The sequence below is a fragment of the Gastrolobium bilobum genome, unplaced genomic scaffold (genome assembly GCF_033153095.1).
Source record: "Gastrolobium bilobum isolate Gb01-03AN ecotype WA unplaced genomic scaffold, APGP_CSIRO_Gbil_v1 utg74334, whole genome shotgun sequence".
Taxonomy (NCBI): Eukaryota; Viridiplantae; Streptophyta; class Magnoliopsida; order Fabales; family Fabaceae; genus Gastrolobium; species Gastrolobium bilobum.
The window spans coordinates 30,221-57,730 of NW_026899173.1; the positions used below are offsets into that span (position 1 = coordinate 30,221).

At 37.4% G+C, this 27,510-nt stretch overlaps 1 protein-coding gene across 2 annotated transcripts; it reads right to left on the reverse strand.

The window, feature by feature from the left end:
• Positions 1-516: 516 nt before the first annotated feature.
• Positions 517-26,239, reverse strand: LOC133287969 (probable protein S-acyltransferase 7). 2 transcript variants are annotated; one of them, XM_061485670.1, is made up of 7 exons: positions 26,091-26,239; positions 25,843-25,939; positions 24,508-24,690; positions 2,246-2,542; positions 1,205-1,438; positions 834-1,107; positions 517-776 (listed from the first exon to the last, which is right to left on the reverse strand). In XM_061485670.1, the coding sequence occupies exons 2-7, from the start codon at positions 25,927-25,929 to the stop codon at positions 589-591; spliced, it is 1,263 nt and encodes a 420-aa protein (XP_061341654.1). In that variant the 5' UTR covers positions 25,930-25,939; positions 26,091-26,239; the 3' UTR covers positions 517-588. The 2 variants fall into 2 exon arrangements, with proteins under 2 accessions (XP_061341654.1, XP_061341653.1); XM_061485669.1 differs by having other exon boundaries at positions 517-1,107.
• Positions 26,240-27,510: the final 1,271 nt, after the last annotated feature.

Sequence of the window (27,510 nt, forward strand, 5' to 3'; positions counted from 1 at the left end):
TTCTATTCATAGGGATATAGTGAATCAATTAAAATTTTCAACCATAAGATATTTTGAGAATTAATTTATCCTCCGATTGCCCTAATTCCGGATCTAACCAAAGACACACTCAATTCTATTCATAGGGATATAGTGAATCAATTAAAATTTTCAACCATAAGATATTTTGAGAATTAATTTATCCTCCGATTGTAGAGTTATGACATGAGATTTATTACGAACTCTTTCTTCATGTGTTTACCATCCTTACTGCTTTCAATTCAAGCATCAGAGATGAGTGGCAAAGGAAAGACACGGCCACTCAGAGAGAGAGAGAGCAGTAGCTACTTTCACATATGCAAAGGGTAGTTAAAATGGTAAGCGTAATACAACATCAGGCAAAGAAAAGCTCACACTCCCATAACACCAAAACAATTCCTTCCTAGAAGCAGAATGGCTAAAACAACAAACACTAACAAACACCCTGCAAAGCTTTTTCACCCCCAACGTTGCAAATATAATTACTTTTCCTGTAGAGTTACCACATGACAAGTGTTATCTTTTAATTACTGCCAATAAAATCCTTGGCCAGGCTATTCATTTCAGTGGCTATGCATGCCTGTTCTCAGTGCTCAAACTGCTGCTACCTCCACCCACAGGACTTGGTTCCCCAACCCTGGCTGCCAAAGCAAGAACTTCAGGGGACATTTCCCAGCTTCCACTTTTTCTTCCCCAGCTAGATCTCCTGGGATGTATTCCGGCACGATCACCTATGTCATCTACTGTTGTCCTAATTTCTGGAGACAATTCACCAAACTCTCCATCCTTTATAGCTAAGCGTTCGTTTAATTGACCTTCAGAATGATCGATGCCAGTTCCCATGTCGCTCCACACTGTTTTCCTACCCATCTCTATGTCCTCAACAGCTTTTCCCATACTTGGGCTCATAAAGCCGCCTCCACCCACTGCTCGAGCAGGTAATGCTGGTTCCATTGGCACCTTTACCCTGAAATTGTTCTTTGATTGGGGAATGTTAGTGCAGAATATCTCTTTAAAATTATTGATCACTCCTTTGTTATATGGGTTGGCACGTCGATCATATCTGTATCTGAAGTTCTCATACGTAGTCTGCAAGAGCGATAGACACAAATATGTAGTTATAAACTCATTAGGATCGCTAGCTTATTTTTAAAGCATGTAATGATTTAAAAAGAACAGTAATCACCTGATTTGTACTTATCAGATATAAATGAAAGGCAGTAAGACCACCAACAAACCACATCGCTATGAAGGTGTAAATAATTAATATTATGGAGGCAGGTGTTTTGATCATTGCCTTCCAAATTGATGTCTCCTCTGACTCCATAATTCTTCTAATATAGACCCAACAAAATGCGAAAACATATATACAAAGTAGCGTAGTTGAGAAGACAAACATCAAGAAGAAGCGATAATTACGCTGCATAAAAATTGCGCAAACATTCAGATACACAACATATTCAAGAATGACATGTAGCAAATGATAACTGGAAAGTCATCAAACCAGAAAGAAGATGAACATCTTTTTATGAAGTCTGAATTCAATTCAACCTAAAATCTGAAATTTTCTCACGAAAGTAAAAAGACTTGCAGTATAACGTTGTCTTTTTTTTTTTTCCGGAAGCTACACATAAGCGGGTAGCATATCTCCTTTCAATAATTAATTAATCACGACGCCCCACCTCATCCCAACAAGATTGAACCTAAGATTTCCAAGTTGAAACTCAGAAAATTTTCCTTAAATCACTATACAGCATTTGTTAACCCATAAAATCATATTAAGCACAAACTATACAGGATATGTTTGAAAGGAAATTTTCCAAAAGAGAATTAGAATTAAGGACAATATATACCCATTAAGTCTCCATTTATGAGCTGGATTGTTCTTCAACTTCACATTATTATGCATTGCCAACTATAATAAACATGAAAGTAAAATCATATTTAACACAATTTACTGATGATGAATTTTTTATTTTACTCAAGCAGCCCAAACTAAATTATGGAAATAATAGTATTTATAATTAAAAAAATTCTAAAGCATGCTAGTTTTTCCAGCAGAGCCCATCTACAAAAATATGCAACATCTCAACAAGTTCTAAGCTAAAAAAAATACCCATCTCTTTCACTCTCACAACTGACAGAAACTACTCACCCAGAATACAACATTCTGCAGACCAGATTAACAATCAAAAATCAACTTCGGAAAACAAAAGGTACAACTTACCAGCCCAATGCACTGCCCAACCCAGGGGCAATGGTGATCAAACCGTTCTACACAATTATTACAAATTGAGCAGTGAGAGCACCGAGGAGGCCTGTAGAGCATGCAAGTATCACAATACTTCACCTTAACAGTAATTCCGTTGACCTCAACCTCCTTAATGCGAGGCAACCGCAATTGAGGAGTTTGACCAGCTGCAACATCTAGACTACCTTCAAAACCTTCTGGCTCGGGAGGATGTGCATTGCGTGGAATTATGCCAGGGTCTCGGCCAGATGTTAACAAGAGAAGAACTAGCACCTGGAAAGATTAAAGCATCAGCATAAGGTTGCAAAGAATATATATTAATGTTTATACAGAAAATGACCACTGCCATCCAAAAAATCAATGATAGTGAAGAAAACCTTTCCATTTTGGCAGCTAGTAATCCATGTTCCAAAAGAGTTTTCAAGAGGAAAATAAAAAGATACAAACAAAGATTCTATATTCCATACACTCCAGAGAATTCTATTTTTTTATATGTCCCTCCCAATGATACAAAGATAGTCCACCTAAAGTAACTCAACCTAATCGTAGCATCACACAAGTCATAGGACATGTTGATGGTTTATGAGCCTTAAGAAAATTCTCAATAGTAATTAAGCTCGTATATCTCAGCATCTTTAGTCTTCTAAGATCTCCCACCTTTGACACCCTAAACCACCGACAAATTGGCAAGACACTCACGCATATTGGGCTATTATGACATCATCAATCACTGTCCAAGTAAACTCAAGCTTTTGCCCTCATTATGGTCAGCCCCCTGTTAGGAACACCCTGTTTATGGCCAGCTTTCTGTTGGTTAGGCCTAGTTAGTCACGAGACAAAGGGTTAATAGGGGTAGTTAGGGAAATACCGACAGAATTAGTTAGTTATGGTCATTGAGAAAGAGTCTTTGTAATTTTCCACCTCACTTAATAGGAAACTCATATGTTCTCTGTAGGGATGTGCATGGGTCGAACCGAACCAGATTTTTTGAAAAACCGAACCGAATTGGTTTAAATGGTTCGGTTCGGAAGTGGTTTGGTTCGGTTCAAAACTGGTTCGGTTCGGTTGCAAACGGTTCAGTTCGGTTCAGAACCTGTTCGGGTCGACCCTCTTTTGAAAAGAAAAAAACTTAAAAATTAAAGTTATAAAAATCAATTTGGTTCGGTTCGGAAACGGTTCGGTTTGGTTCAAAATGATTTGGTTCTTAAACTGGTTCTAAAAACCGGTTCGGTTCATGAACTGGTTCTTTAAAAACCAGTTATTTTAAGAGCGGTTCGGTTCGGTTCAATTTTTTGGTTATTTTGGACACCTCTAGTTCTATGTTCTATGAGGGGAGGAATTCATCAATAAAGATTTAATCAAGATTCGTCTCATCCTCTGTATTTTCCCAATTCCCAATTCTCGTGCTAGTTTCTATTAACTAGGACCAAAGCTCTTCTAGGAGCTATAGGATTGAAATAAAGATGATTCCAAAATTCAAAAGAGAATCTTACTCGTGGCTGATCAACGTTAAGCAATATTTCAATGCAGAGGAAACATGCTGTGGAGAGGATTCTCGAAACCGCAAAGGTGTTGAGAGGTTGCTCTTTGATTTGGTAGCAATGCTGGAGTTGACTCAAACCAAATGTGATTTGGTGGAATTTCTTGAGCATTTCCTTCAAGGTGAGGAGCAAGGGATTATGTTTCGGGGATAATGAAGGAAGCAATGAGGAAATTGTTAGGAGGATAGGAGGAGCCAATGGTGGGAAGACCACTATCAATGGGCAAAGCAACAATCCACCACAATGTAGGAGTTGAGTTCATGGGTCCTTCCACTTATATGGCCCTCACATAATTCATTCCTAACCAATATGGGATTTCACCATTTCACAACATGGGCTTGGGGAGATTAACATATTCAAATTGAACCAACCACCATTTCCAAATATTCTGATGAATCAAAATGATGATGTGGATACAACGTATACTTGATTCCACGACAACATGGTTTTGATGATAACAAAGAGGAATGATTCAAAGACGAAGCAATATCCAAAAAGCAAATGTGAAAGCATGCACCAAGTCTCGAGCATCAATCCAAGTCCAGAATCTCAAATGGTATACTTATTTAGGACTTAGGATAAATGTGTAAAGATGTATAGATACAAAGCATTGCATGAGCTCAAGGTCATTCATCAATCATATATTTCAAAAGCATGCATCCTTAAAAGAAAAGTCAAGACAAATGGTTTCATATGTACAATATTGGTTTGGAAGAAGTACCTATGTGATACAAACTTTTCTAGATAATTTCCATAACCAATAACATGCATTACACGTCATAAAAATCATTTGGAAAGAGTAGAAACTCAGAACTCGTACAAAAAGGTTGTTGCTATGAAATATCCGGATATTCCACTTTGAATATCCGGATATCCAATGTGCGGATATAGAACCAAGAATATCCGGATATACAATATCCGGATATGTGCCCGACAAATATCCGGATATGTACAGATTACAACGGCTATAAACGACTAGAAACGACTAGTTTTCATAGGAGGTGTCATTATAAATACCCACATCAGCTGGGATGAACTGTACACGACCCTAGATCATTTATTGAAGCTTTATTACTCTTGCTAGCCTTTTATTGCTCATTAATTACTTACTTTAATCATTGCATACACTTGAGCTCATCTTTCCTTTGAAGTTATACATCTCTTAGTTCTTCAATTTGTTCAATCTGTACTTTGAGAGTACTTAGCCACTTCTAATCACCTCAATATTACTTCTTGATTTGAGAGGGGAGTGAACCCTATATTTGAGAGGTTACCAAATTCCTAAGAAAATTTGGAGTGAAAAAGTGTAAGGCATCAAGAGCCCGAAGTCTTGAAAAGTTGTAGTGGTTTGTTAAGCACCCTCAAGCTTGATAGTTAGTGAAAAGAATTGATCGAGCGGCTTCAGTCTGGACGTAGGTCACGATGGTGGTGACCGAACCAGAAAACATCTAGTTTGCAATTTCTCTAACCTTAATCTCTTTATTTAAGTATTAAAATTGCATCTTAGATTGTCTTTATATATTCGCTTGCTTACTTTGTTGATCACTACACTTGCTTTTACAATTAGACATTTCCTTATTAAATCATTTTATTGAAGAAGTAGTCTTAAAAAAATCAAAGGAGGTACTTTGCGAAAAGATTTTGTAAAACTAAATTCACCCCCCCCCCCCCTCCCCCTCTTGCGTATTGAAGCCACCTGTCCAACATATTCAACCCAACCAAAGACCAAATACAATTAAACAATAAAAAATGGGACATCACTCCTTGGGGAGATTATAATTTGTTTTAAAATCCCTCCCCAAGCCGTGCTTGCATTTTTCATTGCACACGGCTTTCCCTATGTATACATGGAAACCCGAGTGACTTACCCAGAATAAGACTCTAAGAAAGTGATCTGTAGCTGGGAAAAACTTCTAATGGGGCAAGGCTGCATCTGAAAGAAGGACTGACGGGGCCAAGCCAGGCATCATCTAGGACTGAGACCAACGAGGACAAGCAGCATCTATGATGATCCACCGGGGCTAGACAAAAATTGGGACAAATCCTTACAAGTCAAAGTTGTATCTAGGACAAAGACTGATAGAGTTACGCAGCAAAAGAAACGATTCGATAGGGCCAGACTAAAATTAAGACGATCCAATGGGGCCAAACAGCAACTAGGAGAAAGACTGATGAGACCAAGCTGTATCTAGGGAAAAGACTAACGAAACCGAGTAGCAACTGAAATAATCAAACAAGGCTTGAGCGAAACTTTCAAATTTTTCCCCCTCAATGCTATGCTGGCATTGGAAAAGAGACAAACAACGATACAAAATGCCCAAATCTGACAAGTGGATAGTGTGGGCATGCTAGACAGAAGGAGTGGTGGATCAAACGAACACAAAAGGATGGGTCAGCCATGGGTCAAACCAAAATGCGAAAACCGAGATAAAATGCATAATGAATAGTGAAAAATCGGAGAGCTCAAGGTAAACAAGCTACAAAGTAGACGAAACGAACAGGCTCCAAAGTCTAGTCAACGACGAAGTTGACAGAACGGAGCTCACACACGTTGCCACGTGCATCTGCATGCATGAGGGCTGGTTCAGAGGCTTCTAGACGTGTGTTCGATGGATGAGCTCGTCTCTTTAATGAGATTTAAATATACATATCATAGACCGAAAGTCTCGGCATAAAAAAATTTCGGTTGTCGGAGAAGACGATCAAGGACGCAAAGATTTGGCTACTATGAGCGCATTACTTGCTGGATGACAATGAGTCCATCGAGAATTTGCTGGACATGAGGACATCCGCCAGATCTTATGGTCACCGACCAAGGAAGTTGCTAGAAAATTTTCTAGGTAGCTAAAAAAGTCACAGGAATTTCTTAGTGATTGAAAAAATCGCGAACAGTGGTTAGAAAATGCAGGACTGCTTCCGGAATAGCAAGATGGCAGTGAGAAATAATTTATGATTAAGAAAACATTGTCGGAGAGATGACACGATAAAGAAACGGCAACCGATGTTTGCCTAAAATGCAATGGAAAAAACTATTGAGAAGGTGGACAAAAAAGGTAGTTAACTTATAGTTTCGAAATTCATGGAACTCAACGGTGGAAAAGTGACAAGACACATCACGGAGGATGGTACCACTCTAATACCATGTTGAAATTATAGGTTTTTAGGTATAGAAAAGAGATAGAGAGAAAAATATATATTGGATATTATTTGTGAAGAAAAGAAGAAGTGGAAGAAGTATTTTGTCTGAATAATACTTTCTTGATTCATTGAGAGACCCAATGGGTCCTTTTTATATTGAATACATCCAACTACCTCAACTACTTTAATAAATATACAACCACCAACTACATCAATAAATATACAACTACTAATTACATCAATAAATACTATCTAGAATATTCTACATATTCTACACTCCCCCCTCAAGTTGGGAGATATATATTGATCATTCCCAACTTGCTGATCAAATTCTCAAAGGTCGACTTAAGTAATCCTTTGGTGAGGATATATGTCGTATGTTCCTTGGTAGGTATATATGTCAAGCATACACTACCGTCTTCAATAAACAACATTAAGGTGTTTTTCCTTAGGAGAATGCATGAATGGCTAACCATGCTCACAGCAAAAGCAATATCAGAACGTGTGAGACAAATAGATTAATTTCCCCACTAGTCTCTAGTACTGCTCCCTATCAACATCTTCCCCGTCCTCAACTCCCATCTTGATATTAGCTTCAATTGGAGTCTCTGCCGGCTTGCACCCAAGCATACCTGTTTCTTGCAACAGGTCTAGAATGTATTTTTTCTGAGTTAAAGAAATTCCTTCCTTACTCCGAGCAATTTCCATGCCAAGGAAATATTTGAGAGATCCAAGATCTTTTAGTTCAAACTGGTTAGCTAAACATTTTTTTAAAGAGTGACAATTATGTCATCAACATAAACGATCAGAATAGCAATTCTTCCTTTGTCGGAGTATTTAAAAATTAAAGTGTGATCAGTCTGAGCTTGGGTGAACCCTCTTCCCTTAACAGCTTGAGTAAATTTCCCAAACCATTCTCTAGGAGATTGTTTAAGTCCATAGAGAGACTTCTGCAACTTGTACACAGAACCATCCCCTTTTTCAAAACGAGGAGGTGGATCCATGTAAACTGCCTTATGTAGATCACCATTCAAGAAGGCATTCTTAACATCTAACTGTTGCAATGGCCAATCAAGGTTGGCGGAAGAGATAGCAGAACGCGGATAGTGTTAAGTTTGGCAACAGGAGCAAATGTCTCCTGATAATCTGTAGAATATGTAGAATATTCTAGATAGTATTTATTGATGTAGTTGGTAGTTGTATATTTATTGATGTAGTTGGTGGTTGTATATTTATTAAAGTAGTTGAGGTAGTTGGATGTACTCAATATAAAAAGGACCCATTGGGTCTCTCAATGAATCAAGAAAGTATTATTCAGATAAAACACTTCCTTCCACTTCTTCTTTTCTTCATGGTATCAGAGCCTCACCGCCGCCCTCCACTTTCTCTTGTGGCGTTTCTTAGCACAGGTAGGCTGGGCCTGTTGCATGTCCACTCTTCAAGCCCAATGGGCTCTCATGTGAGGGGGCGTGTTGAGATATATAGCCCCACATTGGTTGTATGTGCAACTAATGTCGAGTTTATAAGGTCTTGGGCACTCCCACCCTTTGAGCTAGCTTTTGGGGTGGTGTATCCCAAGGTTCTTTTCTATCCCAAGGTTCTTTTCATGGTATCAAGAGCTGGTTATATTCCAGTCTCTTTCCCGTTCTGATTTATTTTTAAGTCATTTTCCTATTCCTTTTTTTTTTCGTTTTAGCCACTGCCCAAGCCAGAATCCTTACCTAGACACCTCCAACCACGAAACCAAGGCCACCGTTAGGTTCAGAACAAGATTCTGAGCCAGCCCACAGAAGACCCGTAGCAGTACTGTTCATTACTGTTCATTACTGTAGCAATTATTGTTTCACTGAAACCAAGATTGCTCTCATTCATTGATTTTTGCGAGCAACCCTCTTCCTGTTTTGAGGGTCAAAATCGTATTTGGAGGAACTTTTTTCTGGGTACCTGTTGTTAGAAAACCATGGACGTTGAAAATTTTGAAAATTCGTCTTTTCAGAAATTGATGTCTCAACCTGCTGAGGCAACTAGTCATGTTGCTCAAAAAGGTATGGAATTCCATGTTGAACGTAGTAATCGTTGGATCCTTGATTCAGGGGCCTCTGATCACATGACAGGTAATGCATCCTTATTTTTCTCCTATACCCCTTACTATCACCCGTCACGAATAAGAACAGCTGATGGGAATTTCTCCACTATTGCGGGAAAGGGATCCATTAAACTTTCTGAGCATATTATTTTGAACTCAGTACTTCATGTTCCCTCTCTTACTTGTAATCTCATCTCTATTAGCAAACTTACTGCTGAGTTGCATTGTGTTGCTAAGTTCTCTGCAAATGCTTGTATCTTTCAAGAACAGGACTCGGGGAAGATGATTGGCAGTGCTAGAGAGGAAGAAGGGCTATACTATTTTACAGATGTTCATTGTGAAAAGAGGATTTTTTCGAACCACTCTCTATGTTTATCAGATGACTGTAATGATGTTTTGTTATGGCAACGTAGGTTGGGACACCCAAATTTTGTTTATCTCCAGAAGTTATTGCCGAACTTATTTATCAATAAAAAGCCAAGTTCCCTTCTTTGTGATATTTGTCAGCTTGCAAAGCAATCTCGTGTCACTTATTCTCCTAAGAAATATCATGAATCTTCTCCCTTTACATTGATTCATAATGATATTTGGGGACCTGCTCGTGAAAAAAATGTCTCGGGTGCTCGTTGGTTTATTACTTTCATTGATGATCATTCTAGGGTATGTTAGGTATATCTCTTAAAAGATAAGTCTGAGGCAGCATCCACTGGTAAATGGGAAAAATTTTACAGCAGGCGCAAAACACATGAAGATACTCTAGACTGTCAGGATCCTGACTCGAGTCCTTGTTCCAGCAACCCACTTGAATGTACTAGTACACCCAACGTTGATATGCCTATTGCTCTTCGGAAAGGTACTAGATCTTGCACTGCTCATCCTATTTCCCATTATATCTCATATGAAAAGTTGTCTCCAGGTTTTCGTGCTTTCAACACTATGTTAGATAGTACCAGGATACCCAAAAATATCCAAGAAGCACTTGATGACCCAAAATGGAGGAATGCAGTATTAGAAGAAATGGATGCACTTACAAAAAATGGAACATGGGAGTTTGTGACATTACCTAAAGGAAAGAAAACTGTTGGTTGCAAGTGGGTGTTCACAATAAAATTCAATGCAGACAATAGCATCAATAGGTACAAGGCCAGATTAGTTGCTAAGGGATTTACTCAGACTCATGGGATAGGTTATCAGGAGACATTTGCTCCTGTTGCCAAACTTAACACTATCCGCGTTCTGCTATCTCTTGCCGCCAACCTTGATTGGCCATTGCAACAGTTAGATGTTAAGAATGCCTTATTGAATGGTGATCTCCATGAGGAAGTTTACATGGATCCACCTCCTGGTTTTGAAAAAGGGGATGGTTCTGTGTGCAATTTGCAGAAGTCTCTCTATGGACTTAAACAATCTCCCAGAGAATGGTTTGGGAAATTTACTCAAGCTGTTAAGGGAAGAGGGTTCACCCAAGCTCAGACTGATCACACTTTATTTTTTAAACACTCCGACAAAGGAAGAATTGCTATTCTGATCGTTTATGTTGATGACATAATTGTCACTGGTAATGATAGCGAGGAGATAACTTCTTTAAAAAAATATTTAGCTGACCAGTTTGAACTAAAGGATCTTGGATCTCTCAAATATTTCCTTGGCATGGAAATTGCTCGGAGTAAGGAAGGAATTTCTTTAACTCAGAAAAAATACATTCTAGACCTGTTGCAAGAAACAGGTATGCTTGGGTGCAAGCCGGCAGAGACTCCAATTGAAGCTAATATCAAGATGGGAGTTGAGGACGGGGAAGATGTTGATAGGGAGCAGTACCAGAGACTAGTGGGAAAATTAATCTATTTGTCTCACACTCGTCCTGATATTGCTTTTGCTGTGAGCATGGTTAGCCAATTCATGCATTCTCTTAAGGAAAAACACCTTAGTGTTGTTTATAGAATTCTCAAATACCTCAAAAATACCCCTGGTCGAGGATTTTTCTTTAAAAAAGGGCACAAAAGGATGATTGAAATCTATACTGATGCAGACTGGGCTGGCTCTGCAATGGACCGAAGATCTACTTCAGGATATTGTACTTATGTCTGGGGAAACCTTGTGACCTGGAGAAGTAAGAAACAAACTGTTATTGCAAGAAGCAGTGCAGAAGCGGAATTTCGGGCTCTAGCCCATTGTATTTGTGAAGGAATTTGGTTACAAAGGCTTCTGGAGGAGTTGAAGATCTCTTATTCCCTACCTATCAGATTATATTGTGATAATAAGGCTGCTGTCAGCATTGCTCAAAATCCTGTTCATCATGACAGAACAAAACATGTGGAAGTTGATCGTCACTTTATCAAAGAGAAATTAGAAGACGGTAGTGTATGCTTGACATATATACCTACCAAGGAACAGACGGCGGATATCCTCACCAAAGGATTACTTAAGCCGACCTTTGAGAATTTGATCAGCAAGTTGGAAATGATCAATATATATCTCCCAACTTGAGGGGGACTGTAGAATATGTAGAATATTCTAGATAGTATTTATTGATGTAGTTGGTAGTTGTATATTTAGTTGGTAGTTGTATATTTATTGATGTAGTTGGTGGTTGTATATTTATTAAAGTAGTTGAGGTAGTTGGATGTACTCAATATAAAAAGGACCCATTGGGTCTCTCAATGAATCAAGAAAGTATTATTCAGATAAAACACTTCTTCCACTTCTTCTTTTCTTCATAATCTATCCCATGAGTCTGAGTAAATCCCTTAGCAACTAATATGGCCTTATACCTATTGATGCTATTGTCTGCATTGAATTTTATTGTGAACACCCACTTGCAACCAACAGTTTTCTTTCCTCTAGGTAATGTCACAAACTCCCATGTTCCATTTTTTGTAAGTGCATCCATTTCTTCTAATACTGCATTCCTTCATTTTGGGTCATCAAGTGCTTCTTGGATATTTTTGGGTATCTTGGTACTATCTAACATAGTGTTGAAAGCACGAACACGTGGAGACAACTTTTCATATGAGATATAATGAGAAATAGGATGATCAGTGCAAGATCTAGTACCTTTCCGAAGAGCAATAGGCATATCAATGTTGATTGTACTAGTACATTCAAGTGGGTTGCTGGAACAAGGACTCGAGTCAGGATCCTGGCAGTCTAGAGTATCTTCATGTGTTTTGCGTCTGCTGTAACATTTTCCCCATTTACCAGGAGGATCATTAGATTCAGGTATAGTTGCTGCCCCTGTTTCCTTCCCAATAACTCCCCCTGTTTCCAAAGGCCAAGGTAAGACAGCAACATCATTTGGTTTCCCAGGCTTATCTTCATCCATACCAAGACCAATAGACTCCCCCTGAAGAGAAGTCAGGGAAAAAAAGGATTGTGTCTCATAAAAGGTAACATCCATGGAAACAAAAACCTTACGGAGGGAAGGTGAGTAACACTTATAACCTTTTTGATTAGGGGAATATCCTACGAAGACACATCTTATGGATTTAGGGTCACGTTTAGACCTTTGAAGTGGAGGAATATGCACAAAAACCAGACAGCCAAATATTTTGGGAAGAAAAGAAGAAAGAGCATTGAAAGAAGGAAAAGATTTAGTAATGCAGGATAAAGGAGAATGAAAATGTAGTACCCGAGAAGGCATCCGATTAATAAGATAAGAGGCTGTCAAGATGGCTTCTCCCCACAGATATTTAGGGACATGCATTGTGAATAAGAGAGCTCGAGCAACTCCAATTAGATGTCTATTTTTCCTTTCAGCCACCCCATTTTGTTGAGGGGTGTTAGGACAAGAACTTTGATGAATAATTCCATGCTGGTTTAGGTAATCTCCAAGAACAGAATTAAAATATTCAGTACTGTTGAGATATATAGTCCCACATTGGTTGTATGTTCAACTAATGTGGAGTTTATAAGGCCTTGGGCACTCCCACCCTTTGAGCTAGCTTTTGGGGTGGTGTATCCCAAGGTTCTTAACATGGTATCAGAGCCTCGCTGCCCCCCACTTTCTCTTGTGGCGTTTCTTAGCAAAGGTAGGCTGGGCCTGTTGCATTGTCCACTCTTCAAGCCCAATGGGCTCTTGTGTGTGGGGGCGTGTTGAGATATATAGTCCCACATTGGTTGTATGTGCAACTAATGTGGAGTTTATAAGGCCTTGGGCACTCCCACCCTTTGAGCTAACTTTTGGGGTGGTGTATCCCAAGGTTCTTAACATGTTAGAAATAATATTAATTTATTATTATTAGAATAGTCTAGATTGTGGGCTTGGCCTATTAGGTCATCCCATTAGGTCTTTTAGTCTCTATAAATAGAGAGTCTCCTTGTACAGACTTACACACTTGAATATACAATATATTTCAGATTCAATTTGGTATCAGAGCTCTCGATCTGAGGGCTCTGCTTCCGCATATATATCTTTTCCTTTCTTTTTACTGCCGTGCATCATACCGGCAACCATCCTTTCACACCTAACCCTTATTTAGTCACAAATTTCTTGTCCTCAACCTCGTATCATCAGGAAAAAGATCGTCAGCCTCCGTTCATCGCCGGAAACCGCCACAAAACCACCGTCCGCCACTGTTCACCGCCATCAGACTACTTTTCCGGCGACTTTTTCGACCAACCACCACGCGATCAGGAGCGGCTCAAGGAGGCGACCCTGTCTGTCCAAGGCGCGTGTTGATCGGAGCATCCACGCGCCGCCACGCGCCGGTGGAAGTCTCCGGCGGCCGAACCACTGTTCCGGCGCGTGAGCCACTGTCCGGCCACCGTTCCAGGCCGGCCCACCACCATCTTGCTCGCCTCCTCACCCTCTTTCCAGATCTGGTCCCCGTTCGTTCTGGGTCCCATCCGTTTGAAAGATATCAGTGAAAAGCCCGCTGTTTGGACACTTTTGTGCAACGTTTTTGCGCGATTTCTTGCTTTCTTGTAGTTCTTTGCTATTTTCTGGCCATCTCCTTTTATTTTGTGATGGAGGGCTCAAATAATGCGTCCAAAAACACGACTGGCATCATCTCTGGTACTACCCCATCTCCATTCTTTTCTCGGGCCAGTGATTCCAATTGGAACAGTGGACGCGGTCGCAGACGTGGCCGCAGACAGAGGCCTCGTTGCAATTATTACCAGCATCTTGGGCATTTTGAAGAACGCTGCTATAGGAAGTACCCTCATTTGAAGCCACCGTCTGCCAAATTTGCTCAAACTGATGTTACGCCACCTTCAACTGGATTAGTAACTCTTTCAAGTGCCGACTATGAGGCACTTCTCAAGAAGGTTTCTTCTCAGCATCCTACTCAAGACACTGGTAATCATGTTGCTTGTTTTTATCAATCATCTCTTGGACCCTGGATAATAGACTCAGGTGCTACTCATCATCTTTGTGGTAATAAAGATCTCTTCACTTCACTTTCTTATTCTAATAACAAGTACCATTGTCTGTTCGCAGAATTTTGATAGAGGTCTGGAATTGAGTTTGAATCATAGCATGAAAGTTTTTAAAGGTGGATGCCGCATCAGACTTATCTTTCAAGAGGTATACCCAACATACCCTAGAATGATCATCAATGAAAGTAATAAACCAACGAGCACGCGAGACATTTTTTTCACGAGCAGGTCCCCAAATATCACTATGAATCAATGTAAAGGGAGAAGATTCATGATATTTTTTAGGAGAATAAGTGGCACGAGAATGCTTTGCAAGCTGACAAATATCACAAAGAAGGGAACTTGGCTTTTTATTGATGAACAAGTTCGGGAATAACTTCTGAAGATAGACAAAATTTGGGTGTCCTAACCTACGATGCCATAACAAAACATCATTACAGTCATCTGATAAACATAGAGTGGTTCGAAAAATCCTCCTTTCACAAGGATCCTCTTTAAAATAGTAGAGCCCTTCTTCCTCTCTAGCACTGCCAATCATCGTCCTCGAGTCCTGTTCCTGAAAGGTACAAGCATTTGTAGAGAACTTAGCAACACAATGCAACTCAGTAGTAAGTTTGCTAATTGAGATGAGGTTACAGGTAAGAGAGGGAACATGAAGGACTGAATTCAAAATAATATGCTAAGAAAGTTTAATGGATCCCTTCCCCACAATAGTGGAGAAATTCCCATCAGCTGTTCTTATTCGTGACGGGTGATAGTAAGGGGTATAGGAGAAAAATAAGGTTGCATTACCTGTCATGTGATCAGAGGCCCCTGAATCAAGAATCCAACGATTACTACGTTCAACATGGAATGCCATACCTTTTTGAGCAACATGACTAGTTGCCTCGGCAGGTTGAGATATTAGTTTCTGAAATTGCTCATACTGGGCCTTAGAGAGGAAAACATCATCAAGGTTTGAAGGGACATGAGACACCTACCCTTTATCTTCGGAAGATACTTGATTAGCATGATTCTTGTTCTGTCCTTTTGGTTTCCAGTTTGGTGGTTTTCCATGAATTTCCCAACATTTTTCACGGGTGTGACCACCCTTATTGCAATGAGAACACCAACGGTCAGATCGTTTTGAGTCCCCAGAAAGACGAACAATATTCTTTGCTATAAGGGCAGGCCCATCAGAGGACTTAGAGTCCTTATCACCCAACATTACTTTTCGGCGAAGCTCCTCCCTTCATACTTCAGAAAAAGCAGTAGCAAGGGAAGGTAATGGGTTTTGCCCCAATATTCTTCCACGAACATCATCCAGATCAGAATTAAGGCCAACAAGAAAATCATAGACGCCTTTTCTCTATATAATTTTTGAACCTTGCATTAGCTTCTAAACCTTGAAGGTCTGCTTTATCATAAAGATCCAACTCTTGCCACAATGTTTTTAGAGCAAGGAAGTATTCAGTAACAGTCATCCCTCCTTGGCGTAATTCTTTCACCTTGGTGTTGAGATCAAAAGCCTGAGATGCATTGCCCAGGTCAGAGTAATATTCTTTAACAGCTTCCCAAATTTCTTGAGCTGTATCAAGAAATAAATAAGTTTGACTGATATCTGGTTCCATAGAATTAGTCAGCCATGTCATGACTAAAGCATTTTCAGTCACCCAAGCATCATAACCAGGTTCACATTATGCTGGTTTTACCTTTTTCCGTCAAGATACCCCATCTTCCCTTTAGCCTGGATAAACAACTTAACAGATTGACACCATTGCACATAGTTCCTACCATTTAAACGGTGATTGGTGATCTGCATTGTTGGGTTGTCTCTAGAAGACGAAGAGTTGGGAAGGGGTGAGGTTCCAGACAAAATTTCAGAATTTTCAGCATCCATGGCTTTTTAACAAGTACCCAGAAAAAAAGTTCCTCCAAATACGATTTTGACCCTCAAAACAGGAAGAGGGTTGCTCGCCAAAGTCAATGAATGAGAGCAATCTTGGCCACAGTGAAACAGTAATTGCTACAGTAATGAACAGTACTGCTACGGGTCTTCTGTGGGCTGGCTCGGAATTTTGTTCTGAACCTAATGGTGGCCTTGGTTTCGTGGTTGGAGGTGTCTAGGTAAGGATTCTGGGTTGGGCAGTGGCTAAAACGAAAAAAAAAAAGAATAGGAAAATGACTTAAAAATAAATGAGAACGGAGAAGAGACTGGAATATAACCAGCTCTTAATACATGAAGAAAAGAAGAAGTGGAAGAAGTGTTTTGTCCATAGTAGTTAAAAGCGGATTGCGGCCCGTTGCGGCCAACCCTGAAAAACGCTATAGCGGGTTGCGGTTGCAGAAATAGCGGAAATAGTGGAATGTATTAACATAACCTAGATACACCATATATATATATTTGCTAAAAAATAAAAATCAATCAATAATAATAAAGAATTGCTCCAAAACAAATAGGAATTCCAAGTAGCCAATTAAAAGATCTAAATATTGTCAATATCCAAAACATAACAATATCCAAAACATATTCCATAATTCCATTTCGTTTCCATATTCAAATGTCAAAAAGAACTAATCAGAATCTTCAATTCCATCATCACCAGAGTCTGTTTCAGCCTCACTGTCACTAGTGTCTATATTATACAATTGTTCTGGCACATCTTCAAGTCCTTCAGTTTCTCCTTTAGAGCTTGAAGGCAAAGTAGTGGACCTTGTCTGCTGTCTAGTGTAAACTACAGGTTCATCAACATTAGTTACATTTGGAACTACACCCCAGGTCAAGTTATCACCCTCAAATACAACTTCATTCTCATTATGTTCCCCATCTCCACCCATATCTCCTATCAACCATTCATTGCTTTCATCAATACCATTTAGGAGAATGGGATCAATCAGATCACGACTGTCAAATCGGTGTTTAAGAGTTTGGTTATATTTAATATAGACCAAGTCCTGCAACTTCTGATGCTCAAGTCTACTTCGCCTCTTGGAATGAATCTATTTGATAATTAACAAATAAATATTAGTTTAACAATTCGTTATGAAGCTCTATAAAATAAAACCATTGAGCATATACTTACATGCTCAAAAATACTCCAATTGCGCTCACATCCTAAAGAGCTGCAAGTCAGACTCAATACTTTAATGGCAATTTTTTTCAGTGCTTTTGTTTGTGTTCCATATGTCCCCCACCATTGAACTGTAATACAAAATATAATAACCAAATAATATGACTAGTTAAATAAATTGTAATAATAAAAGCTTAAAGTGATCAAAAACTTACGAAGAGACACTTTATCCCTTTGTCTTTTGGCCGAGTCCATGCCAAAGAGACCCTGAGCTTTCTTATATAATTCCAATTCATCCATGACCTGGTCCATCTCATTCTCATTGGTAGTTAGTCTCTCGAAGCATAACCACTTCTAAATCTTCATCAAGCTTTGGATTAGAATAAAAATATTGAGGGTTAAGATAATGCCCAGTTGCATGCAAAGGATGATAAAGTTGACAATCCCATCTTCTATCAATGATAGCTAAAATCTCTTTATACTTGTCTTCCTTTCCAATTCCACGAAATGCATTTTGAATTGCTTCTTTGGCCCTATCCATTGCTTCATAAATGTAACCCATTGCTGGCTTTTTTTCATTATCAACCATCCTCAACACACCCACAAGAGGCCCCATAGCCTTAAGACAATAAACAACATCATTCCAAAAAGATGTATTGAGTGCTATATCAGTTGCCCTTTTCCCCTTAGGGGGCGTTTGGCTAGCCTCTTTTTACAAGTTTCCTATGCAAATGCAATAAGGCTTTTTGAAATGTCTTGTTTGGTTGAAAGAAATTTACTCAGAAAGCCAGCTATTCAATTTGCATGGCTTTCTAATTTTTGTCATAGAAAGCCATCTATCCTTACTGTTTAGAATGCGTTTTCTGAGGTGGGTATTTGTTAAAAGCTGGGAAAAGCATTGTTCATCGAAAATTTTCACACCCTTTATACCCTCTGAAAAGGCAAGAGAGTGAAGATAGGATTTAAACTCAGGGGTATTTTTGTCATTTCAGATTATTTTCCCATCTATATCTTACCTCCAACCAAACATACATTTTCTAAAAGTTACCTAATTTTTCCAGTAAAATTTTTCCCCACCAAACAACTTTTTTTTACATTTTTCTATCTATCTCACTTTCTTACCATTTCCCTATCAATTCTATTTCCCTAGTATTCAAAAAATTTATCCTCAACCAAACGCCCCCTTAGGGTCTTTGGCTGTCTTAGACTTTGACCACTCATCAGAAGTGAACATCCTTCGGAGGTTGTTTTTCTGCTTATACAATCTTTGTAATGTCAAGAATGTGGTGGCAAACCTTGTCACTCCGTGCCTCACCAATTCTGTTTTGCTTGTGAACTTCCGCATAGTGTTCAATGCCAATGAATGATTATAAATGAAACCTACTAGGTTATGCCTCTTTTTATTGTCCTCTTTACTCGATCAAGCTTTCCAATGTCTTCTAGCATCAAGTCCAAGCAATGTGCAGCACATGCAGTCCAAAACAAATGACGTCTCTTCGCTTGTAAACGTTTTCCTAACATCACAAGCATAAACTTAATTAAGAAAATGAGTCACAAATAAATTGAAATATTAAGAATTGAATGAGTTTATTGTCTCTTACCAGCCAAAACATAATTGCTTCCGTTGTCGGTCACCACTTGAACAAAATTTTGTTCACCAATCTCCATCACAAAAGTGTCAAGAAGTTGATGTAATTTCTCACCAGTCTTCATATACAAAGAAGCATCAACACTCTTAACAAACATAGTTCCTGATGGACAATTCACCAAGAAATTAATCAAAGTTCTACCCTTCTTATCTGTCCATCCGTCAGACATAATAGAACATCCATAATTTACTCTCTCTATCTCATGCTCCTTCAGTAATTGCTTTGTATACTCTAACTCTTTTTGAAAGAGTGTAACTCTACATTCATAATAAGATGGAACCTTCAAATGAGGACCATAGCTCCCTATTGCTTCAACCATCAACCTAAAACTTCTCGAGCGTACAACATTGAAAGGTATCTCATTCGTTACTAAAAACCTCTCAATATATTGAATTGTTCTTGCTCTAGCTTCTTTATCACAAGCATCATTGATGCTTGTTTGCCTTTTCCCTAACTTGATGTTCTTGATGTTGTCTTCTGGTTTTTTCAAAAGAAGTCCATGGGACCTTTCACAGTCTTGCCTTTCTTGGCAACAACAATAGAGGAATCACTACTGGGTGTTACTCCCTTTTTTCTAGTTCTAAGGTTATGGATTTCTTCCACATCTTCAAGCTCGTCATCATCTTCTTGTAGCTCATTTAGGGAAGCATTTTTATCAACTAGCTTCTTCTCATACGCTTCCTTCAAAGCATGTTTTACTTCTTGGGGTTTTCTTACATGGCTCTACATCTCCCTTTATCCCCATCTGGTGTAATTTAGCCCTGGTAATTCCACCTGTTGTTGTCTTCTGACAGAAGTCACATGTCACGTTTCTTTTATTATTGATATCCTTCAAGGAATTCCATTGCCATGCTATATCACGATAAGGACCCGGGGGTTTAACCAAAGCACAAGAAGAAGGAGATTCTTGTGTGCTGTTGTTGGATGCCATCACTAGCTATATTTATAATTATAGAGGCAAACAAAAAATAAAATAGAAATCAGAAAAAAGCTAAAATAAATTTTAATTTTTTTTGTCGCCGGGACCACAAATCAGGATAGGAATGCAAAAAAGCTAATCTCAATTTTGTTATTTTTCTATCTAGGGACCACATATCATCGTTGTCATCTTCAATATAATGTATATCACTAGACAACATAGCAATAATGATCTTTTTATTTTTTTGTCAGACAAAAAGATTAGGAGGCTAGAAAAAAATAGGTCAAAAAAAAAACGGAAGAGGTAAAAAAGAAAACCCAAAAAAAGGGGAAGAAGCCAAAAAAATAAAATAAAAAAACCTGGAAAAGAAAATTAAAATAGGACGCTAGAAAAAAAAAAAGCAAATAAATAAATAAATAAAGAACATTACCTAGGAATAGAGAAGAGATGATTTCCAGTCAAAAGAGAAAGCCCTTCAAATGAATAAGAGATAAGAAGAGAGGAGACTCTGTTAAATAATAATTTGTTGGTCACATATATATATATCGGATACAAAAAAATCTGATTGTAGTTGTAATATATGAGAAGATTAGTTGTAATATCTGAGTATATATATATCGGATACAAAAAAATATACTAATCTGAGTATATATATATATATATCGGATACAAAAAATATGATTGTAGTTATAATATCTAAGAAGATTAGTTGTAATATTGAGTATATATATCCGATACAAAAAAATATGATCGTAGTTGTAATATCTGAGAAGATATATCCGATATATATATATATATATGATAAAAAAAAAAATATCGGTCAAAAAGGTAGAGAAAAGATGATTGTAATTGTAATATCTGATAAGATAGGATATATATATATATGATAGGATACAAAAGTTTGTCGGTCAAAAAGGTAGATAATATATAAAAATATATATTTTATCTATATATATATATATATATGATCGGATACAAAAATATGTGGTCAAAAAAGTAGAGAAGCTGATAGGATAAAAAATATGTCGGTCAAAAAGGTCCAGCTTTTGGCTATATCTACTCATAAAAAACAAAATAACTTTTCAGTTTCTGCATGTCGGTCAAAAGAACTCAGATTAGGTAAAAAAGAAAACCCAAAAAAAGGGGAAGCAGCCAAAAAAATAAAATAAAAAAACCTGGAAAAGAAAATCAAAATAGGACGCAAGAAAAAAAAAAGCAAAAATATAAAGTAAAAAGTATGTCAGTCAAAACTCAAAAGAACTCAGAAGAGAGAGAAAGCTCTCCATTTTATAAAGTAAAAAGTCTTGGAAAATATATTATAATACATATCAGATTCAAAGGACAAGTCACGTGCGTTTCTTCTCGTCTCCGTCTTTGTAACTCAGAAGAGAGAGAGGAGAGCTCTATTTCAGCCGTGATTTTTTCGAAACAGACGCGACAGACGTGATTTCCTCCGCTATTACGGCCGCTACAGACGCGATCCCTTTCCGGTGCGGTGCGGAGTTTTTCCTCGTGGTCGACCACCGCAACCCGCAAACGTTGCGGGTAGCGCCGCTTTAGCGGCGCTTTTAACTACTATGGTTTTGTCTAAATAATACTTTCTTGATTCATTGAGAGAACCAATGGGTCTTTTTTATATTGAGTACATCCAACTACCTCAACTACTTTAATAAATATACAACCACCAACTACATCAATAAATATACAACTACCAACTAAATATACAACTACTAACTACATCAATAAATTACTATCTAGAATATTCTACATATTCTACAATTTGTTACCAGGTGAGTGATATTATTACAAAGGACAAAGCATTAGTTCATATTTATACTAAATAGGGGACTCCTAAAATAAGGAAACAAACCATGAAAAATAAAGAAACAAGGAAATTAATCCTAAGATATCCTGTAGAATACTCTAAATTGTATTAAGATATAATTTTAATATTATACAACATCTTTAGATATTTTAACAGAAGTCAAGAAGAATATTGAAGTTGAGGACCTCCAGCATAATAGAATGGACGCATGGCACAAAGATATTGGGTGAGAGCAGGATTCAACTGTGTTAAGAGCATGTTAATATGATACTGTTCTGTCTACCGCTATGAAAGCTAGTTTGTTAGAATAGTTTTGTTAGTCTGTTAGAATAGACTGTTAGGATAATTATCTGACTCTTGTTGAGTCAGACAGTGAGTTATACAGGCGGTTAACATTTGCATCTATAAAAGCCTTCACTATAATAATCTGAGGCAATTTTAGTCAGTAACATAATATTCAAAGAATTTCTCTCAAAACTTTTTCCTTCTTTTCTATTAAATAGTGAGGGGAGTGTAAGAGATGTAAATGGGCTGGGCTAGACTAGGCTTTGGCTTAAATAGGTCAAGCCTGTGTAAAAAACATTGGGTATGGCCCGGCCTATTAGCCTGTGTAGGCTCCAAATTACAAGTCTGGCCTGACCTATATTCAAAAAATAAAAGTCTTGGCCTAAGCCTGTTTAAGCCTATTAAACATTCAACAATTAAACGAATAACTAAAATATTATTATTTTATTATTCAAAATTATTAAATAATAATTTTATTTATTATATTTTAAATAAATAATATGATATAAGCCGGCCTGTAGGCTTATAGGCCCGACATGTATAAAAAAGCCTATGACCTATTTTCTAAATAGGTTTTTTTAAAAGCCTAGGCCTATTCTATTTTACTACTTATAATAGGCCAAGTCTGGCCTAATATATAGGCTAGGCCGTAGGCCCTTGTAGGCCGGCCTAGCCCATTTACACCCCTAGTAAGAGGTAGTGGAAATTTGATAGAGTGGTAGGATAGAAGAGAGAAAGGTATCCGAATGGGAGGAAGCAGGACCCTCAAAGTTTCTGCAGTGTTTCTTCTTTTTCTATTGTATTTCCATCCTTTTGGGCTGAATTTGTACACTGTCTCTAAACCAATAACACCCTAATAAGTTTATATCAATTTCAAAGCCCGTGCACGGACAGCTTATACATTAATGTTACAGATTCCGTTTCAGATACCAAACATAAGTCCTTCCATGTTCTTACATATTCTGCAAATAGAGAGAAACACTTTCTGGAGAAGTCCTTTTGGAAACCCAGAGCTCCTTCTGAAGTCCGGTCCTTCATTTAGAGAATCCACAATAGAATTACAGCCAGTAGTTTATTGCAGGATTGTAGATGGTAGACCTACGAAAGCTTTGTCTCCTAATAGATGTATAATGTACTGTTCTAACTGCTAATTCAGAAACAACTGCATATTCAGAATTTCCTGTATATCATCAAAATGTAGAGGGATTTTTTAGGTGTTTGATGAATCTTGGAACTGTTTTATTGTGTGCTGATGACAGCAATGTTTTACTCAATTTTCCACTCAGAATTTCCTACTGAATCTGATATTAGATGATATCAGTTCATCGCAGAGATGGTATTAACAGTGAGTGATTACTCCCGTCACCCACTCTTCGAACACAAGAAAAGATACGGCAGGTGCTTTGAGGGACCAGCAAACCTCCAACACTTTTCCACTCAATTCCTGACTGCCCTCACATTTCCTACTCTTCCCTCCTATATTCTCATTTCCCACAACCAAATTCCCACCTCCTCCCACCATTGCTTGCTAGCTCAGGATTTGGTGGTGCTCCAGATTATCAACATGAACATCCCTCTTTATTTCCCATTCTTCCCTCCTACCGACATGAGTTGATCCTCTACATCCCATCCCCTTCCTTATATAGCACACGCCTTAGTAAAAGTGATTTCTCAGAACCCCATTGCTTGGAGCAGTTTATCTTCAATTAAGTTAAAAGGTTTTGGAAAAAGAAAGGACAGTAAAATTTTATCACAGTGTGCTATAAATGCTGACATTTGGTATCTCTAGTTAGCTATAAATACTTGGATACTTAAGGGGAAATCATCATCCTTATACTTCATATGGAATATATTGTATCCATGGCTTCTCATAGCCATCAAATTTATGGAATTTTTCAAAAAGACTTCTACAGCTAGATTATTGGTTTAATTAAGGAGGAGGATGTCCAATCCATCTTCTCTTTGTAATCTTTGTTTCCCTAAATAAAATATTTTCTTCAATCTAAACAAAATGACAGCATCCCATAATTTGGTTTAGCTGTTGATTCCATATTTTGTTAATTGTGTTAGCTGCACTCCTTTTAACATATTAGTTTCATATGGCTAGTTTTGTTTTAGTTATCATTCAAGTAAGCAGCTGAAAAATAGAAAGGGCATCAACCAAGTTGTATTTATTTCAGAAGTTAACCAAAATCCAGATTCTAGCTTACTTCAAACAAGTGTCTGTGAGTTGCAACATAAGGCAATGCTTCTCATGATTATAAACAAAGTGTCTTATCAAAGCTGTTGAAAATAGAGTGAAAAAGAAAAAAAAAAAAAAAAAAACTGTGTGTGTATCTGTGTGTATGAGAGAGAAAGGAGCTCACATAAATTGTGAATACAACAGCAACGGCCATTATGGTTATCCCCAAGTGATCAGAAAAATCATCTAACAGTTTTCTGGCAACAAAGACACAGAAAACTGCAACAGGAACAATGATAAAAGAAAACGTCAGGGCCAACGATCTTACATCTGGACCAAATATGAACCTGCCCTGAAGAAAAAATTTCTGCAGGAAAGGGATGAAAAAAATTAATGTGTCTACATTATTACAAAATCACTAGAAGAATTCTGTGGAATTTTGAAAAGAAAATATGAGATATAAACTCGGAAAACACTTTTAACTCGCAATATAAAGAATTTGCCAAAATAATTTATGTCAGTCGGTACTGTCAAAATTCAGTGACAAGGGTTCAGCCAAAATTCAATATATCATCTTGACAAAATAACTAGCAATTACATTTACTTCCCAACTAAATCGTTTGGCCAATCAATCCACTATCCTTGTCATAACCTCATTTTATTATTGCATTTCCAAAATTTTCAGGTCTGAATTCTGAAAAAAATTAAGATTTATCAAGTGACTCTGCAAAATCAAGAAACAGTTACAATGGTATTTAGGTAACTTTATGTATGCTATGTATTTAATACAAAGATTCAACGTTCAGATATTACAACATAGAAAATGCCAGCTCAACAGCAAAAGCACATACAAATCTGTTAATTCAAATTTAATTTCTGTTCCAAAAATTTCACATATTAAGCCCCAACAATTCTCGTTACTAACGCAACCTGACAAAGGAAACTGATATTCAGATTGCTTCATTTTAGTTAAGTTACTCAAAGATAGCAGGATTTCTGATTTTCTCAGCATATTTGAGGAAGCATGAAATTATTGAAGTTGTGGATATATACTTCACCAGATAAATCAAAGAGGACCAAAAAGCAACAAAAAATGTTGATGACCCAAGTGTAAATTAGTACTCGAAACAAACTAGCTTAAACTCCACAAAACAACTAAACAAACAAAACTAATAAAAGGTCACCATCATAGGTCATTTTACTAATGCTGCTTCCGAACCTAACTGAAACAGCAGCCTTAAAGACATGAATCCTCATTAATCAAATCAATGGGTATCATTTTCACCTCACCAGTCATTTTCATTTTTCATGTAACTTTCCCCTTACGATAAAACTGAATTCCACCACAAATTAAAAGAAAAAACATTAAACAATCAGGGAATAAAAAAAGAAAGAGAGAGTATTTTTAGAACAGAATCGTAACAAACCCAATAACAAATTGATAAGCAAAATCCCATTAAAAATAATAAATAAATCGAAAGAAATAACCAAAGAAATAAAATCCACAACCAAAACTCACATTACTACCCTTCCATGCTTGGTAAACCCGCAAATCACCGGATCCTGAACCCGGATTCGATCGCTGAGGTGGAGGTACCACGTACATAATTTAATTGCTACAAAAACAAAATAACAATCTCTCTCAGTTCCAAACCCCCAAAACAGTACATGAAACCCTCAGTGATCCCCCAAAATCAGCAAAAATAGTGAAAAACAAAAAAACAAAAATAGAGCTCGAAAGCACTCTAAAGTTCGGAGTTGACTGACATAGAGGCCAGGTTTCTGCGAGCTCAATGGGTTGGGTTGGTTCGCCGACAAGGCATGAGGGTTTGGGTGTGTGCTGTGCTGCAATGGAAGCAAAACAAGGGTTTCTTTTTTTCTTTTTCTGTAACAGGAGATGATGGGAGTGTGTGTGTTGGTTTTGATTAGAAGGGATTCTTTTTCTTTCTTTTTTTTAATATTTCAATTGGTTGATTCTTTTTTGCAACTTATCTGATTCGGGGTGGGTACAGATTAAGGTTTTACACTCTTTCCAAAAGTGGTACTGGGGAAGGAGATTCGAACACATGTTCTCATCCCCACCTGCTTAGCTATCATGTGTCAACTGAGCTACCACCATTTGGAACAAATCTTTAGTATTACTGCTGTACTTAGATTCCGTTCATCTCATGAATGAGAGACTTTACACATCAGATGAGAGAAAAAAAATTTGACAGAAAAAAAAATATTAACTGACATGTAATATTTTCATTGGTGGGATGCATTGAATCTTTGGTACAACTTTATCCCACCATTTGATAGGAAGGGATTCTCGTTAGATTTGACTATGACTGTCCTGTATATATGTGTCTGTGCTTTACTGCATGTACAAAATGACGTGGCTTATTTTATTTTAATTTTTCAAAATTGTACAAGCATGACATTATTTTTTGGATGCGCATCTCTGATTGTTTGTCCTAATATTATCAGACCTGCCCGATTATTAATCATGTTAGGGTATTGGATTACTAGATCTTTAGTTGTGCATCATCGCTTTGAACTGTATAATTCGGGTTAATACATAAAAACATATACTTATATATAAATGGATTTATTTTTTCTGCGGTCAATGTAAATAAATTATTTATATTAAGTTCAAAATTATGTTATTTTAGAGCGAAAATTAAGGTATTTTTATAATTACTATTTATTTCAGGATTATAATAATCTTTCTCGTTATAATTTTTTCATTTTTCAACTCAAAATGACAAATGACGTCGTTTTGAGAGTGAATGTCGATAATTTATCCACATTCATTGTAAAAATATTAAAGCCTATATAAAAATACTCAAATATATATAGAAAATTATTATGCAGGGATGCAAACATTTAGTTTTTGAAGGAATAAAAGAAAGCTATATATGGTAACCACATATAATATATTGTAAAAGAAATAAGCAAAGAAAAAAGAAAATTCAAGTATTAGTTAACTACATATAATTCATCTACCAAATATTTTCAACTAACCATATTTAATGAGGCATTTATCAATAACTCTTCCCATAAAAATGGATTTGTAAGAATCAATGTCAAATTCTTCTAATCTATTGTTCCACAAATTGCTTCAGTCTTTGAAGCTGAAGTTTGATGTTACTGTAGGAGAGTATACTATTAGCAAACAAAACTACAAAAAAAATAAAAAATTTAA

Excerpts from the sequence above, each read along its gene's own strand:
- LOC133287969 (XM_061485669.1), bottom strand. The coding sequence starts at position 25,929 with ATGTACGTGGTACCTCCACCTCAGCGATCGAATCCGGGTTCAGGATCC. Across the intron at positions 2,543-24,507 it reads CTGTTGTATTCACAATTTAT|GTGCTAGTTCTTCTCTTGTT; the intron begins GTGAGCTCCTTT and ends TAATCTTTCCAG. Across the intron at positions 1,439-2,245 it reads TTGGGCAGTGCATTGGGCTG|CGTAATTATCGCTTCTTCTT; the intron begins GTAAGTTGTACC and ends ATTTTTATGCAG.